The sequence below is a fragment of the Acromyrmex echinatior genome, chromosome 4, assembly GCF_024713525.1.
Source record: "Acromyrmex echinatior isolate Ae372 chromosome 4, ASM2471352v2, whole genome shotgun sequence".
NCBI lineage: Eukaryota > Metazoa > Arthropoda > Insecta > Hymenoptera > Formicidae > Acromyrmex > Acromyrmex echinatior.
In genome coordinates, this window is record NC_141855.1 from 12,198,844 (window position 1) to 12,220,623 (window position 21,780).

The 21,780-nt window shown below is 28.7% G+C and overlaps 1 protein-coding gene and 1 long non-coding RNA gene across 3 annotated transcripts; one reads left to right on the forward strand and one right to left on the reverse strand.

The window, feature by feature from the left end:
- The first annotated feature begins 298 nt into the window (after positions 1 to 298).
- On the forward strand, positions 299 to 14,048 carry LOC105146475 (uncharacterized). Its single transcript, XR_846193.2, has 2 exons — positions 299 to 570; positions 13,961 to 14,048. It is a non-coding gene; the product is annotated as an uncharacterized LOC105146475 (long non-coding RNA).
- LOC105146476 (ABC transporter G family member 20) lies at positions 3,517 to 21,764 on the reverse strand. Of its 2 annotated transcripts, XM_011056767.2 has the most exons (16): positions 21,574 to 21,763; positions 21,374 to 21,500; positions 12,633 to 12,836; positions 11,941 to 12,185; positions 11,363 to 11,540; positions 11,196 to 11,289; positions 10,830 to 11,042; positions 10,637 to 10,740; positions 9,639 to 9,861; positions 9,228 to 9,405; positions 8,900 to 9,015; positions 8,715 to 8,785; positions 8,558 to 8,646; positions 8,292 to 8,468; positions 8,110 to 8,196; positions 3,517 to 5,490 (listed from the first exon to the last, which is right to left on the reverse strand). In XM_011056767.2, the coding sequence occupies exons 3-16, from the start codon at positions 12,731 to 12,733 to the stop codon at positions 5,276 to 5,278; spliced, it is 2,091 nt and encodes a 696-aa protein (XP_011055069.1). In that variant the 5' UTR covers positions 12,734 to 12,836; positions 21,374 to 21,500; positions 21,574 to 21,763; the 3' UTR covers positions 3,517 to 5,275. The 2 variants fall into 2 exon arrangements, with proteins under 2 accessions (XP_011055069.1, XP_011055070.1); XM_011056768.2 differs by having other exon boundaries at positions 8,900 to 8,964; positions 21,374 to 21,764.
- Positions 21,765 to 21,780: the final 16 nt, after the last annotated feature.

Here is a 21,780-nt window from a genome sequence, read left to right on the forward strand (position 1 = left end):
TTCTATCCACACTATATGATGGTGCTAAATTTCCAAAATATAGAATTTTTTCCTTTAACGTTAAAAGACGAACGAAATTCGGACGTCTCGACGATGTATCCATTAACGTATACGGTATCGAGGGACAGAAAACGCTAAACATTCTCCTGATACGATTCGCTGATGACAAAAAAAAGAAACATGTCTTTTGCAAGATCCGCGATAATGTGAACCATTTCGCATGGATCAAGAATCTCAACTCATGAGCTCGTAATTGAGTAAACTTCACGTCAAAAGTATATTTGCGATCGGTAAGGATATAATTAATAAAAGCGAATTCTTCTTTAAAAAAAAAATTAACATTATTTATTTTTATACAGCTGTTTACATTATTTTTATTTCAATAAGAAATACATTTACACATGATAGATTGCCGACGAATAAACGATTGCGCTATCCGACTACCGAGCGACGACGACAAGTGGCTGAGCTTTAACAACTATAATAGGAAGAAACGAATTCCATTTGTCGTTTACGCTGATCTAGAATGCATCCTCGAGAAAACCGATAGCGATCAGGAAGCATCTACGCGTATGTATCAACATCATCATGTATTTAGCATAGGATACTACGTGCGCTGTTCGTACGACGATTCATTATCAAAATATCGATTTTGTCACGATCCGGATTGCGTTTTACAGTTCGTCGAAAAACTGAAAAGTTTAGCATATTGCGTAAAAAAATTTTAGCAGCTAATGTCCCCATGGAAACTTTGTCGAGCGAATAGTGGGAGACATTGCGCAGCGCGATGCATTGTCACGTGTGTAAAATGCCTTTTGCGCTAGACGATAATTGAATAAGCGATCATTGTGCCATTTAACCGCTCATTACAAGGGTCCCGCGCATTCAAAAATTGCGATTTAAATTATAAAAACTCATATTTTATTCTCATAGTTTTCCACAATTTATCAAGCTATGATTCACGTTTTATTATCAAAGAAATAGTTACAGCATATGAAGGCAGTATAGAATTACCAATAAAGGAAAAATATCATTTACAAAAAATGTTAAAGATACCGCTGAAAGATCAAATTCGCGAAATAATATAAAATTATGGTTCATTGATTCTTATAAATTTTTAAGTACCAGTCTCGACAAATTAGCATCCTTTCTCAATAAAAATGAATTTCGAATTTTACAATGCGAATTTCAAAATTTGTCCGAAAAAGATTTCGAGTTACTGATACGAAAAGAGATTTTTCCATATGAATATATTGATTGCGCTGACAAGCTACAAGATACGTGTTTACCATCGCGTGAATCATTCTACAGTTCCTTGATCAGTGATATTATATCCGAAAGCGATTACGCGCATGCCGTGAACGTTTGGCAACAGTTCTCTGTTCAAACCTTGCGTGAATACAGCGATCTATATTTAAAAACGAACGTGTTGCTATTAGCCAACATATTTGAAAATTTTCGCGATTGAAAGTTACGGTCTCGACCTTGCGCATTATTATACTTTACCAAATTTTATGTGGGACGCTATGCTGAGACATATACGCGTAAATTTCGAACTGCTCACTGATATAGATATGATGATGTTTATCGAACGCGATATAAGCTACGATCTTACAAATCAAAGTTCCAGCAGGTACGCGCAATAACAAATATAAGCAGTCGTACAACCTGTCGAAATCTTTTCTACGTACTTGATGTATTTTGATGTTAATTATCTATACGGATGAGTGATGTGTCAACTGTTGCCATACGCCAAATTTCGAAAACGTCTCGGACTTCGACGTTAGCGATTGCTCAGGATTCGCCTACAAGTTACGTTCTTAAGGTCGACTTAAAATATCCGGAACGTCTATACACCGACATACACATTGACTTGCCATTCTGTTTAACGCGTGATAAATCACCTGGCAAGCAGCAGGAAACTTTTAGCGACTGTGTATGACAAAGAATGTTACGTTATATATTGGGTCATCTAAAAAGTATCCGCGGTTTTTAGATGACCCAATATTATCGCAAGTTGTAGCAGTGCATGCGTCATGATCTTCATGTAATAAATATTGATCGTGTATGGCAATTCGCACATACATTTTTATGAAAATACAGAGTTTGTATGAATACTTTCTCCACGAGATACACGTCCGGATAAGCCGCGCGATGGAACTGTGATGTTCATAGAACGCTCCAGAGATAGATTTTCCGCGATAGTCGTCCAGTAGATAGGTTACAGGATCAGTATGCTGCACTTTAGCAATTTTAATAACCTCGGTAATTAAAATTTACTACGTTCCAAAACCGTCCTTTCCGAGGAAGATTTTACTCGAAATATATTATACACGTAACGTATACTATAGCACATAGAGTAAAATCTTCCTCGGAGAGAAAGTTTTGGAACGTAGCTTTGGTGTATAACCCTTTTTGAAGACGATTTTATATTTGCTCACACGGTTTTATATTTGCTCACACCTAAATCACCTATTTTGAATTTCGCGATCTTTACGTTGCTGCATACCAGGCTAAGAGTTTTTCAGCGATCGCGGGGGTAATGTCGATGAGTCGCATATCGATCGTTTGATGCTTGCGTGTGTTATAATCTGATACAAACTGCGATAGCAGCATTGATCCACTTATAGTTAAGACTTCTGACTACTCAGTCAAGAACTCTGCGTTGACAGTAGCGACACAGACGGCGGTCTGGCGAAACCGATAATCATATATTCAAGCACGAGTCCATGTACATACCTGTATTCACCTTCGGCGCGCCGAGAGTGAACGAGACAGTGAACTCCTTCTCACACTAGTCGCATGTTTCAAGCGGTCGAAAATGCTTTTTCAGCAATCTCGGCCGATAAAAATACGGTATTAAAAAATTCTGAAAAATAGAGTTTTATAAAGAGAAAAGAAACAATTTTTTTCTCTTACAGTTTTTCTATAAAGTTGATAGTATTTGAGTAAAAAATTATTGAAGACAATTTTAAGTAATTAATATCTTGTTAACTATTGCGAAAATTGCAAAATAGTAGATGATTTAGTTTAGTTCGCTTTATCTGCCCATAAAATGTTTGATAATTATTTTAGAATGAATAATTAATAATTATACATGTTTATGAATATTTATACGTGTTTAGCATATTTATATATTCATGCATAAAAATTTGTTACCGGGAAGTATTATAATAAAGTTGTTTAAATATTTGTAAACACGTTATTGAAAAACGTTATTAAACTTTTTATTAATAGTTGAAACACAAGGAGAAGGTGAAGCAAAAAGTGAATCTCTATCCAATTATACACTGATATTTCTAACTCAAACTCCTAGTTTAGTTTACTATTATGAAAAAAATATTAAAAATCCGAAATATTTATATTTCGTATTAAAAAAAGAACTTTTGCATTTTTGCCGTATATCGTATAATGGGATATGCAAGCTACTCATAGGCAGAGGGGAGTATCTACAGCTGAAAAATTTACAAATAACATTTATAAATAAGACGTAAAATGATACAATAACTTATAAAATATGTTTACAAAATTTTATTAAGAAATAAGAATGATAAATGGATATCGGTGCATGAATCACAAAAATTTAAATTCTTAAAAGTGCATGCAATATAAAAATTTTTGTATCATTTGTTTTTAATAATTAAAGCATAATGCATATTTTAAAATTTATTAAGTATATTTAGTAAGTATTTATTAGTTTAAAAAAAAACATATTTTTTAAGAAATTATCCATGGTGCCTCATATCCAGGATAATTCATACACAAAATAGTAGAATTATGCCAGAAATAACGATGACGAAAAGTTGAAAAGTATTTTCAATTAATTTACACATTCTTAGCAGTTACTAATACAATAAAATATAATTACAACTAATAATTATTAAATAATAAAATAGAAAGTTATAAGAAAACAAATAAGATATATTTATGTCAAATAATCATTAATATAAGATAAACAAAATTTATTATTAAAATAAAATTAATTACTTAGAAATATGAACTGCCCATTTAGAGTATTGTTTATATATATATATTAGGTGTTGGAATTAATTCGTAGCGTTTTTTAATGAAAGAATGTTATTTATTTCACATGAGCATTAAAAAATACATTAATGAAAGTACTTCCCATCACTTGTAAAACGCTACGAATTAATTCCAACACCTAATATTTTCTATATTATTCCGTTTTATCATAAATATTCATTTTAATATATGCTCTATGATATCCCAACTATACATTTAATTATACATTTAGAAAATTATAAAAAATAAATGTTAGATTATTACTTGTAACATAATAAGTTGAGAAAAGATGCGCAGAAACTTGCACCTTATTTTAATAAATGTTCTATTACAAAAACAATTAAAATATTTTTATGCGGTTAAAAAGTTATTATTAAATCACGAAAACAATTAATAGTCGATGCTTTTCGACAATGGAATTTAATTATTGCCACCTAAATAAAAAGTATGGGTAACGAAGTAACAGTTATATTGTACCAGTCATATTAATTTAAACATTCTAGATTATGTTAAAATCGATGACTTATATTGGTATTCCGTGATCCATGGTGCCCCGGTCCCCTATATTAATTAATAAATGATAATTACAATCTTCCTACATATATAACAAATGTTATTACAAGAGGTATATAGTTCATATAATTTATTGCATTTAATGCGCTCAATCTGTGCACTTCGAGCATAAATCCCGTCCATTAAAAATACTGTATATCCCAAACAGGTGCGCTCTATCTGGCGAATTAAATTGAGTTGAAAAGTCTTCTACTATTTTGCAATTTTCGCAATAGTTACAAGATATTAATTATTAAAAATTATCGAAAATTGGTCTTCAATAATTTTTTACTTAAATACTTTACTGGCAACTTTTTTTATCAACATGAAAAAATGCGGCATTAACAAATTCTGAAAAAATTCTCAGAATTTTATGGGAAAAAAATAATTTTTGTAACTTGCTGTTTTTCTGTAAAGTTAATAGTACTTGAGTAAAAAAATATTGAAAATCAATATTCGACGAGTAATTAATATCTTGTTAATCATTGTGAAAATTGTAAAATGATACAAGATTTTTCGACTCAGTTTATTCCGTTCTATCTACGCAAAAGCAGTTTGGCAAAAATTGAGGAACATCCTGTATATATTAGATCAAATTAGACGAAATATTCTACGTATACATCTATTTAAACTTTGCAGTCTATGTCAGACTGCTTTTGTTTTCCTTTTAAAGAATTTTCTTTAGACATTTTAAATAATATTACAAGGTCTTCCGTCTTAAACTAACTATAGTTACGATAAAATAAAACAATATCCATCCCACAACTATTATGAAACCAATATAAACTTGTTGTTCAAATACAGAATAACCTTTGTAGATTATTCCTCTCATAGATATAGAGGGCAAAGTAGTTGGTAATATATAGCTGATCCATCGAAGCTCTTTTGGCATTCCTTCTATTGGCCATATACATCCTATGATTTTATGAATTAGTATATTTAATTAATAGTATATTTAAAATTAGTATATTAAAAAAAATTCAACTACAGTAAATGATAATCTTTCGTTAAATGTTATTAATTTTAACTAAACGTTTACTAAAATTTTTTATATTATTTACGACATTTGTTAACAAAATTATCGTAATGTAAATTTATACTAAAATTTTGCTTAATTTCAAGTAAGCATAACTTCATAAGAAATTGACGTATTTAAAAGTTTTTTTTTCAATCTCATAATGATAGAGGCTGTACTTTAAAAAATTTTTTATAACTTTTGAATTTATTCTTACTTCCGCCTATCATCTTTCCTAAAGGAAAAAGGTATCACGTCTTTAAAAAATTACATAAGTTTAATACATCTTGTGGTAAAATGAACTTTTTTTACAAATATTATGATATAATCTTTGTAAAGTATGTATTGTACTTTTTCTTGTAAATTAAGAAAAATAAAGCTTTGTATGATTTTTTTTGTTACCAATGTTTTACTTATGCATTTTTGTTCAATTTCCTCCAACATCAGCATTAACCAATGCGCATCATAAAAAGGTTCCTATTCGAATTTTGCATATCGTATGCGCATGGATACGTTTGCCCTTTAAAATCTTATATTACTGTCTCGTCTTTGAATAATTTCGTGCAAACGCTTATATATGTGTATTAATATAAGTTTTAATTGTGGCCTGAGGAACATATTCTTTAACATATGTGGTGTAATGCTAGTTCAAGATTTATTGATAGTTTTTTCAAACTTTATAGCGTTCTTCCCATCATCTCACACACATGAACGAATTTAAACCAAACTGAAGTAAGCACTGTACCACAAGTGCTGTTAGTACATACTTCTAATTACAGTATTGTTTTTACTGAAGTTTAAATTCTATCATGATATGCGTGAGATATAATGGAAAGAAGATTACAAAGTTTGGAAGGATCCCCAATGAACTAGAAGCAGTACTACACCAAATATAGTGGAAAACTTCTCAAATCACAATTAGTGCTTGCATTAACATATAGCAAGAAATTATATAAGAACGAGGCAGGAATATAAAATTATAAATGATCTGGATCGTAAGCAGGATACCAGGTAAAAAGTCATCCTGATAAAATGAGTTGTCTTTTATACTTTTACCAATGTCAAATTTTACCAATGTCGCGATCTCGTTATAGTTCGGCTCGCTATAGTTCGGTTTGCGGATTGTCAATCGGTATCCTCACGTGTCTGAAAGACAGCGATCGGCGGTATTCGGTCGCCTTCGCGTTACTTCAGTTGGTATCTGGGCACATTATATTTTAAATTAACAGGGACGATGCTGTTCTCGGAGGTACATCGTTACATCATTATGAAAAAAATATTAGAAATCCGAAATGCTTATTTTTCGTATTAAAAATGAACTTTTTGAACCTTGCATTTTTGTCGTATATCTCATAAGGGTGAGATATATGGTTATTCATAGGGATATGTACGGCTCATAAAAAATTTACAAACAATATAAATAAGACGTAAAATGACATAACTTATAAAATGAGTTTATAAAGTTTTAAAGGAATAAGAATGATAAATATGTATATGAAGTAATAGATAATAATTAAAATCTTCCTACATATATTACAAGTGTTACAACATGAGATACATATTTCATGTAATGCGTTTTAGTGTAATTGCATTTAGTGCACTGAATTCAATCTGCGTACTTTGTATGCTTTCGGCATAAATGTTAAAAATGTTGTATATCAGATGGGATAAACAAACTAAACAAAGAAAGCAAAGCACTTGTATTTTGCTTACATACAACATGCTTTACTATTCCTCTACACGTATGTATTACGAAATAACTACTAAGTCTTTTACACGCCCTACAGTAATTATAATATTTTATATAGATTATAATTTATGATGGCGCTACTTATTACAGTGACAAATCAATTCAACTTACAATAATTTCATTAATATTGACAATAAGAAGCTGAAATCATAACACAATACTAATATAACATAAAGGTATGTAACAGAATAGTTGCGAGAAAACTACCCCCACTCCTTCTATTTTTTCTTACTTCTGCGGTGTAAATTCCAGCGCGTATTTGCCGGAGTTACCCTAAGTAATTTTAATACGCTGCTGCGCCGTGTCTCCGAAAGAAAAACTCAGTTTTATTTTTTTTTTAATTTATAAAAAGTCTATACTTTACGACTATTATGATATTTGCGAAAAAAATTTATTGTACCCCACAAAGTGCAATCAAACTATGCAATTTTATAAAGACGTATTTTATAATACGGCCTTACTTTAGAAAAAATAATGAGCATAGAGATAAATTTAAACTTTATCGAAAGCTTCTTAAAATACTTTATACTTGAGAATGAAAAAAATAAAAGTTTAATATCATTTTTTATGGAATTATGCTTACTTTAAATTATTTTGATATAAATTTATGTTGCGATAATTATATTGACAAGTGTATTATACTTATTAATATAATTTTAAAAATAATCTTATCTAATTTCTGAAATAATCATATTAATAACGATATCATTTAACAGAACTAGATTGAAATAAAAAGTAAATTTTGTGAAACAAAGAAATAAGAACTTACCACTACAGAATATTAATACGACAAAGCTTCCAATCGAAGTGAAATTCGCCATTATGTAATCTTTCCACATAATAGAAATTACGAAACCTAAGAATACATTTTAACACGAATAATCAATTTAATTTTCAGCAATTTCTAAGGTGTAATTCTTTTGATATATCTATATAATATGGAGTATTTACCGTACATCAATCCACAAAAACCCATAAGAAATGTGAGGATTATTATGTCAAATATTGATCCTTTACATTCCAATTCCCATATAGAAAAGTATAAGAGCATTATCATAGCGGTGTGAATGATTATGATGATGCTCTGAATAAGAATATGAGACACTAGGATTTCATCTGTTTTGACCCCTGTCGCAAATTTACATTATTATTATAAATAAAAGAAATGATAAAGAAGTAATTCTAAAACTAATTTTGGACTAAATTAAATAAAATACCTTGGACTATACTTCGATTCCAAATACCCTCTAATCGATCTGCAATTATCAGGGAGGTAGAGACTGTATTGGCTAAACTGAAGATAAGTCTGTAAAGATAAATAGTTTAGTAACAGCAACTGATTTCGTTTATTATGTTGAACTGGTTTTTGCTTACATTAACATGAATGATGGTGCTATGAAATCTGCATAATTGAGATCTGTCGTACCATAAACGGGTTTTTCAAACTGAAAATAATGTAATTTTATTCATTTTGGTTCTACACAAGAAGAAAGAGTTCTATATATAGAGAAAGAGAAAAGAGAGAAATTAAATATAATAAAATTATAAAATATTCTTACTCGAATTGGCAGATTGGCCAATTTTGGCGAATATTTGCAATCTTTCATAACTTCCTCATAAATTTCTAAGAAACGATAGAATAACTTGTTTTGTATATGTAATCCAATTAGCATATCTATAACAAGGCTATTGTGAATTTATGTATTTTAATATCACTAATAATTAATTTGCGTTTATTTTTGATAAAATATTCGTGATTTACTATAATATTCTTTTGATCTTTTTGTATAATTTTTTAAATAATATTTTTTATTTGAGATTTTAGATATATGAACTAATTAAATTTTTAATTTATTACAGAAACTGTATAATACATAAATTACATACCACTCATATCTAGAAAAACTTGAATTTGACTGGCAAGAAGATCGGAATCCTTCGCTGAAGTGGCATCTTCCATTCGTATCTGAAGAGCTTCGGAAAAGTTTTGACTAAAATACATTAAACCATTGAGTTTTTCATTTTGTACGGCATAAGTCGCCTCGTAAATATCGTCATAATATTTCTGAAACGGTATATTATAATAGTAAGAATTTTTGTGAGATACACATCAACTATTTAATTATTGTTATTCCATTCTTTTAATTTATATTGAAACGTTTTGAAAGAACTTAATTTATTTTGATTTACTGTCAATAAATTGGCGGAAAAAGCACACTAAGAAAATAAGCATTATTAAATATGCATATATATATATATACAATAGGTACTGATCGTTATTGGTCTTTGTCATTGTACCTGTGTTGCGATGGAGTCATTAAAACTATGCAAGAACCTACAACTCAGGTTACTAAAGTGGCAAGTAATTTCGTCATTCCAAACATTACTAAAATTGTTGTAATCGCAGTTGCCAACTTCATCATTGACAACCGCAATTTTCAATCCTTTTGGATCTTTACCAATTGCGACAATAAATATGCTGACTTGGATTATCGGAAACAATATTGCATACACTAGTCCTCTGAAAAATATAATATGTACCTATTATTATTATGAAATTGTGTAAAAAAAATTGATATGTAAATTTGAATTATTTGAAATATAATATTTTGTATAAACAATGATTCATCAATGTTGTACAAATATAATAATAAAACTGACAAAATTGGAAATTATAATGAATTTTATTTTGTGAATGTATAAAGTGTATCTCTTCTGTAAAGAAATTAATTACACTGTAGTGTAATTTAAAAAATTTTAGTAATTTTTTTGTTTTTCAACAAAAAATAAGTATTTTTTATTAAGAGTTTTATGGAACTTTGATAAGACTCTTTATACTAAAAAAAATATGCTTTTAAATAATTCCATCATCCTTTAATTTCTAGAAACTCGTTTCGAATTTCTTATGTGATAATAATCATATTTATGTAATAATAAATAAACATGATGATAAAATGTTCCCTTTATGAACAATTTTAAGTGATATATTAAAATATAATAAAATTTAATAGAAAACATCTAGTGTCAAAAAATTATATTAATATACATATAATTTTTCTATTTTTTAATTTGAATAGTAATAAGTATTTTACTTTGTAAAATAAAGTAAAAAATTGCAAATTGTTGAAATTTCTAGATTTTTCAAAAATAAAAATTTTATTTCTTAAAATCTGTGAGTGATGGAACTTTTTTAAACATATTTTTTTTCAGCAACTAAAAATATATAAGAATCATTTAAAAAATAGAAATAGAAATCTTATATAATATTATAACTAGTATTATCAATAAATATTTACCCATAAAAACGTAAAAATTGATTGCCATTCTTCGTTAATAAAGCTGTGAATCTTCTCAATCGCGAAACTTGGCGCTTTGAAACCGGTTTATACTCCAAGGTTGCCTTAACAAATCAATTTATTTGTATTATAAAATAATATATTTAAATAGCTTTTTATAACAATGGTTAGCATAGATCATTTCTATATGTACTTTTGTTTGTTCATATTGATTTTGGTTTTGATACGAAACGTCACTATCAATATCTTCCATTTTAAATTCCTGAGCGTCATTTAAAGAAGCTGTATTATCCTGTGCTTTGCACAGTTTCAAGAAAGTCTCCTCCAAAGACGAACATTGAAATCGCTCCAGTAATTTCTGCGGTGTTAATTCCGTCAACATTTTACCATGTCTCATTAAACCGATCTGCATAATATTGAAAATACATAATATTAAATACATCATTAAGCAAAACAAGATTTAAAAAAACATTAAAGAATAGTTTTTTAAAATTTTATAATATATTTTGTATTGATTTGACATGGATATTAAAACTAATTTAATAAACATAACACTCACTTTATTAGCATCTTTAGTTTCTTCGATGTAGTGCGTTGTGATCAGCACGGTGGTACCTTCCTCCTGCGTAATCTGAATCATATAGGCCCAAATGCTACAAAGAAAAAGTATAATTTATTTTTATATTATTTTTTACTTATCGTATCTAAAAAGGAAGCAAAACCTACTTCTCCCTCAAAATTGGATCCAAGCCCACAGTGGGTTCGTCCAGGATTAAAAGTTCGGGCTTGTGAATCATCGCAGCGGCAAGAGAAATTCTTCTCTGTTGATCTCCACTCATGTTTTTTATTAGGCGATTTGTTGGAGGTAATTGCAATAACTCCGACAAAAACCTTTGACTCGTCTCTTAGAAATAATACAGAGAAGCTATAGTTGTTTCGAAATCACCCAAACAACACGAGTGACTATTTGTCGGCTTATAGTCGACTTTTTTCCAGTCGGCATGTAGTCGACTGTTGAAAATTGACTTAAAATCGACTGTTTCTAGACGTAGAGTAAGTCGACATTCTAAGTCGTAAGTCGACTGTTAATCAACTATTAGTCGACATTCGTGTTGTTTGGGCAATTATATAATACTAAAAATATCTTACGTACAAATAATTTAAAATAGAAATTAGAACCGTTTAAAAGATATTTTAAAAAAGATATTTTAAAATGTTTTATAAAACTAAAACTTCTTAGAATACATTTTGCAACGTTTTGCATGCAATTAACACCAGAACAATTTTCCTATCCATTTTCCTACCAATCTCCTCATTGTCGAGCCCGTTAATTCTGCCGAAGTAATATAGAGCACTACTCATGGTGAACTCTTCGATTAAGGAGATCTCCTGCGGCATGTAACCTACTTGAGGCCCAGGGATACCGGAGTCCTTGCTGCCCGGATTTCCTCCCAAAACCCACACTTCTCCGCTGTCGAGATATCGAATTCCGACAATGCAAGACAGTAGTGTGGTTTTTCCACATCCGCTGGCTCCTAATAGTCCATAGCTGTTTAGAGGAAAGATTTCGATTGCACGTGCTTTATTTTATTTTAGACAACACGTTCAAAAGAGGTTTTCTTATTAGACTTTTTATCTGAATATTCGTAGAAAAATATACGATTATGTCGTGTATTTTGCAAATGGTGCCAATTTAAATAATTGATGAATGTAACGCGAAAAAGTGTGTGATAACATTTTTAAGCAATTTTCAATATATCAAAGGAAATTATCAAATTGACACAAAAGATATTAATATGATAAGTTATACTGTGTATTAAATAATATTAAAAATCGCATAAACTAATTGCTTTGCTTTCTTTCTTATACATATATCTATAATGGCATCTTCTCAATAACCTGTTTTGAAAAACTTGAATTATTTGTTTACAACTCGAAGTGAAAATGAATAAAAAGATGATCTTTTATATAGACATGATAAATAACAATTACTTACATGGAACCTCTTGAAACAGTCATATTCAGGCCATTGAACACCAATTCTTTCTGATAACGCTTTATAGCGTTCCTTACAATCACTGCCTCTTGCTGCACCATTTTGCGGAATAGTATGATATAATAGTAAATAAATGTTTAATATCACCGTAAATAAATTGTAATAATTTTTTGCTCAGATAATTTAAAGTCGACCAAGGGTTTCCTGCAACGATTAATTTTTTTAAATGCAACTTCTTTCGAAAATATTCTTTTAGAATTTTTTATATTTGAAATTTATGAAGATTTTTTTCATAAATACGTTATAATTTCTCAGATTTCCTAAGCTTTTTTTTAGAAATTACACAGAAAAAACAATGGTTGTAGATACTATAATTAAACTATAATTTGTAGTCATTTTTTGAGTCAAATATAAAATAGAAATGCCTATAACGGTTGAAGCTGGATCTTTAATGCCTAAATAATTCAATATGAATTATATATAAAGGAAATTCGTCGATACTGACATAGATCTCCTAAAGTGACACTCTCTTATTTCTCAGAAATTAATTGCACTTTATTACTAATAAAATCATGATCTGTTTAGCTAATTAAAAAAGTACTTATTAAGTAAGTAAATTCTCATAATTCGTATATTCGTGGCTCGTTTTTATACCAAATCAGCTAAAAACGAATTCTAGGAATATAAAAAATAAAATTCTTACGAAAATAAAATTCTTACGATTTTCTTTTGAAAATTACATAGTTTAAATAATAGTGACTATATTATTGATAACATTATATCATTTGTAACATTTGTAATTTCCTAAATTAGTTTTATTTATATTATTTTTTCTCTTAGTTTTTTCGTAATACGATTTTAAAATTAAAATTCATAGGGTGTACCGCCACATCTGTTTGTAAAACAGATCATGAGCTAACTTAACCTTTGTAATGTTGCCTATATTATAGTATCAAATAGCTCTATTGGAACTGAAGACAATCGTGCATTTATGGAAAAACTCTTAAAATTATCGCGTTATTATATTATATTTGCATTTTACAGAACAACATAAAGGAAATATGCGTATTTAATTCAATAAAAATGTTTTGTAACAAATTACATTTTCTTATGCATTATGCAAGAATCTGTGCTCCTCTCCGCTTTAGTTTCACAAATTCAGTATTGTTTGTGTACGTAATGCGCTGAATGCTGCACTATCGTTTGGTCAATACGAACTATAAAACTTTTGTATTACCCAGTAAATGAAAATGGATTGAAATGAAGATCAAATTTTCAGAAATACGGATTCATGAATATTAAACTGAATCCTGAATGTATTTTTATAGGAATTGCATAGAGTATATCTTTAACGCCGCGTCACCGTGCCGTATCACAACTACGAATAGAGGAGAAGCGTTGGACCCATAATGGAGGACAAGCACGAACGGGCGAAAGGCAAGAGGATTAAGGGATCCGCGGTGCTCTTTGGAAAGCTCTGATGTAGCAGGTAACATAGAAGATTCATAATCCAGAGATCCTAGATTCGAATTCCACTAAGGTGCGTTTTTTAATATCAATTTGAAGTAGTTAATTTCAGATATAATTATTATAAATTTTTTAGGAATAAAATTTATAACCCTTAAATATGAATTTTTTTTTTCGAATATTAAATTAGTGTCAGCTACGGATCCAATCCATTTCAATCCATTCAATCTATTTTCATGGATTTAAAATGTGCATTAAAAAAATTTTAATCCATTTTAATTCATTCTCGTTTGCTGAGTAAGGAACATCTACATCAGATGACAGCTCTACGGATTGAAAAAACGTAAGTTTTGAACTTTTTTTCTGATTTTAATATAAAGTCTATTGTAGCACTCCCAAATTTTGCATCTACTTTAATCGTATAAAAAGATTTTTGACTTCGTAAATTCGGAGATTTATATCGATCTGCAAAATTCTGGCAATTTGGCTACTCCAGTATCTTCTTAACAAAAAAATATTATATTATAATGTTTTAAAAAGCTCTCGAGGTAAGCTACGCGAATATGCAATAAAAAATCAGAGATTCTATTTAAAAAAAGGTGATGTTGCTCTGACTTTGACGTCACGTATTAGCAAACCTATAATACCATTTTATGTCTCCCTTGAAGTCACGTAACTTTCGTCTGAAATTTTTTTTAATCTCACATCTCCTTCTCGAAATATTGTAGTGTATCAATTAAAATAAAATATCCTGTATATATACTTTGAAATTTTAAATCCACTTTATTTCGTTTGCATCCACTTGCCTCAGTGATTCCTGTATAAGCGTATTTAAAATTTGAATCCGCGCGCAAAGGGTCGATGCGCTCAAGATATACGTATTCAAGATTCGTGGTTTTCGAGTTTTCAGAGAATGCATTTCCATGATTATCTTTTCCATAGTAAATTTATCATGCTATAATTGCTATAAAGAATCCGGATATTTGTTCGCGTTCTCATTTCGTGCATGAAGCATCACTGGTATGTGAGTGAGTTGAGCGTTCGCTGAAGTGAGAGCGGTGATGTCCTTCGGAATTATTTATAAAGATCTCGAGATTGAAATTGATATCGGTTTACGTAATAAAATTGTTCATATTAATTATTTCATCTAAAGTCATGCATCAGAGCATTGTGCGCCGCAGAATAAGATTTATTCTACAGATGTGCGAATCATGGTTTTTTTTACTTCGAATCGAATTCGAATCGAATCATAACTTTTAACTTTTTAACAGTATAATTGTCAGTTAAAATCTAATATGTAGATAATAAAATTATTTATATATATTATTTATATAAAAAAAACTAATTATATATGATGTAGTTATTTTAAAATATATGTACAATATTTAAATATTAAATATATAACTATAGTTACAAATCAATAACCAATATGAATCTATACGCTATATGTGCAATTTATACGTGACGACTATAACTTGGCTGACATAAAAGCCATTGACTAGAAGGATTTATGTATGTATGTGCGCGTGCGTGTGTGCATGTGTGTGTTTAAGATTGTCAATGTATGTGATTTTTATATTTAAATACCTTAGTTCAGTATTCATAGTAAGTTCTTAAGACATTACTTAAGATAGTTTTAAAATAAGAACCGAATCAATGAAATCGAATGAGTACCGGCCACATTTTGATATTTTCAAATAGTTCATGTTCAAATCATACCGATTCAAATTAAAATAGGATCGAATCTTAACTGATTCGATTTGCACACATCTCTAATTTGTTCTCAAGTATTAATTTTTAAAAGACTATCAAATCGTTAGTTACTGCAACACAACGCACATATTTTCGCCATCTATAATATAAAATTATAGAAACAAAAAAATTAAATGTCGAAATAACAAAGTAAATTAATTAAACATTTTAACAATGAATATCAAGAAAAATAAATTCTATGCCTTTTTCTATATATTTGACATAAAAGTCTATAAGTTTTTCATGAATTTCACATGATTTAGTTAAAAATACATAAAGAAACTTATTTTTAATAACTGTTCTCCAAAGTAAATAATATCTGTTTTTTCAAATTTCTAATCATATAATTATATAACCAACATTAAGAGAGAAGAGAGAGAGAAGCCACTATTCTGTAACTCTTAATAATAGTAACAATATCATTATATTATCGTTGCGCAATTTATTTACTATGTAAATCTGCGTAACGACAGTGTATCGATATGTTGTTAGTATCATTAAGAGTTACAAAATAGGATCCTAAATATGCGTAACAGGCTTTTAGATATCATACCCGGAATGGTTGCTACAATGTTTATTATTTTTTTATTTGACTAGATATTTAGAGAAAAACATTAGAATTTATTATTATTTTTTTTTTATTATTATTTTTTTTTGCGAACAGTATATGCAGCACATATGTATACCTAACCATAGGGCAATTCATTCTTTCTTATTTACATTATTTTAAATTGTTTTAATAAGTACAGTTAAAAGATTTATAAATCAATCACTGATATTATTCAGATCGTATCTTAAGCTATTACTTAGGACAGTCTTAATAAAAAAAAACCATGAATGTCGACTTTGATTGCAGAACGAAACATCAAAAAATTTTAATTTTGAGAAAAATACCGAACGAACGACGTGATAGCTTCATCAAAAATTTATTTCCGCATTGATTCGGTGTTAATAAATATAATAGATTTGATTTTTAAGAAAGAAATTGATTCAGTGTTGATAAATATAATAGATTTGACTTTTATGAAAGAAATTGATTTTTATAATAAATCGTAAATATAAAAAATGAAATGATTAAGAAATATATAAATAAGAATTAAATATGTAAATAAGAATAAATATGTATGTAAATATGTAAATAAGAATATGTAAATAAAAAAATATGTAAATAAGAATAATATGTATATTTTTTCAAATTATCTTTTATATTTATTATACATTCTGTCAAAAAAGTACCGGGAATTGGTCAATAAAACACAAAATAGTTATTATTCATTCAAATTTATTGTATAGCCTTCAAAGTCCTCCTTTCGAAATAATACATTTATGCCAACGAATAATCCAATCATCAAAACATTTTTTAAACGCATTTTCCGGAATCGACTTCAGTTCTCGCCGCGAATTCTCTTTTATGTCTTCTATCGACTGAAAACGAGTGCCTCGAAGTGGTAATTTGAGTTTTGGAAAGAGAAAAAAGTCAGCCGGAGCCATATCTGGTGAATACGGTGGTTGTTCGATGATATTTGTTGAGTTTTTGGTCAGAAATTCGTTCACAATGATAGCCTTGTGAGATGGTGCGTTATCATGGTGCAAAATCCATGAGTTTGTTTTCCACAATTCTGGCCTTTTTCGACGAATTTGCTCTCTCAAACGCCGCATAACGCCCAGATAATATTCTTTATTTACCGTCTGACCTTCTGGCAAAAATTCCGAGTGCACAACATCACGACAATCAAAGAAAACAGTTAACATCACTTTGACTTTTGATCGACTTTGACGTGGTTTTTCACCACATCTCGACCGCTTTTCAATGCACTGTACCATTCATATGCACGTGTTTTTGATAAAGTCGATTCACCGTAAGCCTTCTGTAACATCTTCAGCGATTCGGCACACGAAATTCCATTTGCAATACAAAATTTGAGACAAATTCTTTGTTCGATCTTTTCATTCATTGTAAAAATCGCAAAACACACTTGAGATGAACTGATAAAATCGAGCACTATAATCACATTAAATGACAGATGGCACTCCAACTCTGCGTCAGTATAGAGGACAGTTATGCCAACTTAGCGAGAAAAAGAATTTTGACAGTTCCTTTAAGCGGGCTTTTTAAATGATCAATTCCTGGTACTTTTTGACAGAATGTACATACCGAAATAATTTTTATATAAAGTATAATAAAAATAAACGTAAAAAATAAAAAAATCATCATCTATTATCTGAATGAGTTAATCTATTTTTGCGAGACATTAATGTATATAAATTATATACTATGGATTTAATAGATAATTAATCCATAACAGCAATTATGTAGCACATTATGTAACGTTTACATTATTTTTCAAAGTACTTGGCACAATTAAATTATTATAGACACATAGATAATATTAGTGGAATATTTCAGAAAACATTTACAATAATTCTCGAAGAATCTAATCGCTAACATTTCTTAAAGTAGAAATTCCTTAAAGTGGAAAAACTCGAACGTCTTATACTAATTATTTGAATTAAAATTGCGCAATGATTTAATCATTATTGTATAATAAAAACTTAATCTTCTATATATAAATTAATTATATCACGCATTTAAAAAAAAGAAGGAATCTCTATAAATATGTATGTAATTCGTGCTAATAATGTTTAAATAATTCAATAACTATTTTAAAGATGTAAATTTATTTAGATTATACAATAGTTATAGAAGCGTCTAGAACAAGTCAACAGAAATATTCTGACTAAATGTACCTAATTGCTTATAAGAAATTATATTTAAAATTGTTTTCTTTGTATGTTACACAACAATTCCTCGAGAATTATGATTTAATTAAAATAAATTTAAATGATGATTTGATTTTACGAATTAATTAAATTATGTCTATATCCCTGCTTAATCGGATTTTCAAATCTGATATAATTTACAGATATTATTTTATAAGAAATAAAAAATAGAATAATAAAATATTCTAAGTGAGAAAAATAAATCTAATGAAGTGTTTAGTAATGAAGTGTATTAGTGTTGCAAATGTAATAAATACAAAAATATACTTAATAATACTAATAATTGTAACAAGATTATTTACACTTTTTTTTAGGAACTCAGCTTATTGGAAGACTTGCTTTTCTCAAAAATGCTTTACTTTTGAGATATTCGACTATTTACAGACTTTTTATGTATTCTGTATAAAATACAATAATATGCATTTATACAGGGTGTCCCGTAACACTTTTGCCAAGCGCTTTTTTGTAGATAAAGCAGACTAAACTGAGTCGAAAAGTCCTCTGCTATTTTGCAATTTTCATAATAGTTAATGATTAATTACTAAAAATTGCCGAATATTGAATATCTTCAATAATTCTTTACTCAAATACTATCAATTTTACAAAAAAACAGCAAGAGACCAAAATTGTTTTTTGTTTCATAGAGCTGTAAGAATTTTTTCAGAAGTTTTGATCAACTTTTCAACTTTTTAGTAATGCATTTTCTTTTGTGTGTATGTGTGTGTGTGTGTGTGTGTGTGTGTGTGTTGGCAATTGTTTTTATGAACATAGAAAATAGAGAAAATACATAAAAAAATAGAGAAAGTCAGTATTAAAAAGTTCTGAAAAAATTCTCAGAACTTTATGAGAAGAAAATAAGTAATTTTCGTCTCTTGCTCTTTTTTCTGTAAAGTTGGTAATATTTGAGTAAAAAATTATTAAATATTTGCTCGTAGCTCCTTTTTATATATTGAATTTTAATCTATTGAGTCGTTTTCATTTATAAAAGCTTCTAATTTCATAAGTTTTACGATGTTTGAATAAACATATAAGATAGCAAATCAATTTAGCAAAGCAACGTAGAACGTAGATATGTTTTCAATCCCTTTAGAACTGAAAAAGATCTTTTTGCAGAACAGTTTTATTTTCATTTTACAATATATTCTACATTATTTTATCAAAAATAGCTTATATGTTTCTCTTCGGATTTTCATGTGTAAAATTTCATACGCAGAAAAATTTCAGGTATCGAGTACTTTACACTGTCTACACAAAAGTTGCCGTCTCTGAGTTTGCCACATTATTTGCAGGCATACATGTAATTAGTACTTTTGTCTGAAATGAAAATCGACATATCGTAATATTGTGTAGGTGTAAATCTCTCAACGACTTGGAGTTCTCAGAATCAGCTTTATAAAAAAATCAGAACGGAAATCAATGTCAAAAGAAAATTTATTTTCTTATTGACAACATCCCATATAACATTTTTATGTCTTAAAGACATCTGAAAGTCCCGAAGTTATATTTTAAGACATCTTAAAATTATCAGAAAGGCGTCTTGAAGACGTCTTGAAGACATCTTATGACGCTGTTTGTGTCATCTTTCAGATGTTCTATTTAGACCTCTTAAATCATGATGTCTTTCAGATGTCTAAAAGATGTTTGAAAAAGAAATGTCTTTAGAATTTGACTAAAAGTCATCTTAAAGACGAAAAACAAGTTTTAAAGATTTTAAATAAGTTTTAAAGCTTCTCTAGAATGTGTTATTTTGGGAATGTGTTATTTTGGGCGTGCAATTTAAATTATAATTTAAATTTGAACGAATATTATATATGTAAATATCTTGCTTTCAAGGATTCTATGACATCAACATGGTATCAATATTTCGTAAGAGTGACGACAGTGACTAACATTGTTCATGAGACGTGTGAAGCAATTTGGGATAGTTTGTGTCCTGTAGTTCTTCCATGTCAACTCGAAGAAAGAAACTGGCTAAATATCGCCAAAAAATATTTAAAAAAATGGAATTTTGCTCATTATATTGAATCCATATTTCGACAGAAAGCATACCATCATTCAAGTGCATAAATTCATTAACAATAAAATTCATTAAATAAATAAATAAAGAAATAAATAATAATAAATGATAAGTTATAATTCCTCGTTTTATACTTAATGAGACTTAATGACACTTAATAACACTTAATTTAATATAAAATAAAATATATTTACGATAATATTTATATCCCTATATTCTACAAATAAGTATATAACATGACATGTCATGTATTTCAGTTTTCAGCGATGTTTCGCTATCAATTGAACAATATCGAACTTTGAGCGTAACTTCGCTGTATACGATGGAGCGGGGGGATAAAACACCAGCTTTTATTAGTTGCATGAAATGGTACCTTAAAATCGTTAGAAGCTAAAACGATTTCAACGTAACATTTTTTTTATTAGATATTTAAATTAAGCCTTACATTCGGCCGTCCTGAATTTACTGTAAAGATTATTTAAATAAAATCCTGCAATACTATTTTCATTCACGATCAGTTAGCTATAAAATACCATAACGTTTTAAATTCACTAATTTGATTTTTTTAATTTATTAAAAAAACACTTTTGACGATTTCTGTTCTTTGAATTTTTAAATTGACAAATTGAAAAAGAAAATATAATTATTTTTTTATTTTATCTTTATATGTTTTTTATCCTTAAATATAGTTTTAAATCTATTTAAGATTTCATGCAATACATACCATTAATCAAATTCACAAGTAAAACATTTCTTCTTCTCCAAGAAATTTGATAATTACGATAATTTACGAATATATAAAATATGTTTGATCTCTTCGATCGATTCATTAATTACGAGAATATAAAAAACTGAAACAATGTCGTGTTTTACTTTCTATATTGCATTGAGATATGTATATTGTAAATTTTTTAACACTCGCACTTTTTTACGATGTATAAAACATGAACAAAATGTGTGAAATATATCATAGATTTCACAAATTGTGTATCACAAATTCAAAAGTTTGAAATGCTTATTATGCATATTGTGAATTTTGCTGAGATCAGAAAGACGTCTAATATTTACCAAGGCTACGTGATGACTGGTATGGCTTGAAATCATTTTCTTCTCCCTACTTATTGACAGGAT

Excerpts from the sequence above, each read along its gene's own strand:
- LOC105146476 (XM_011056767.2), bottom strand. The coding sequence starts at position 12,733 with ATGGTGCAGCAAGAGGCAGTGATTGTAAGGAACGCTATAAAGCGTTAT. Across the intron at positions 12,186-12,632 it reads ACTGTTTCAAGAGGTTCCAT|CTATGGACTATTAGGAGCCA; the intron begins GTAAGTAATTGT and ends TCCTCTAAACAG. Across the intron at positions 8,786-8,899 it reads TGGCCAATCTGCCAATTCGA|TTTGAAAAACCCGTTTATGG; the intron begins GTAAGAATATTT and ends CATTATTTTCAG.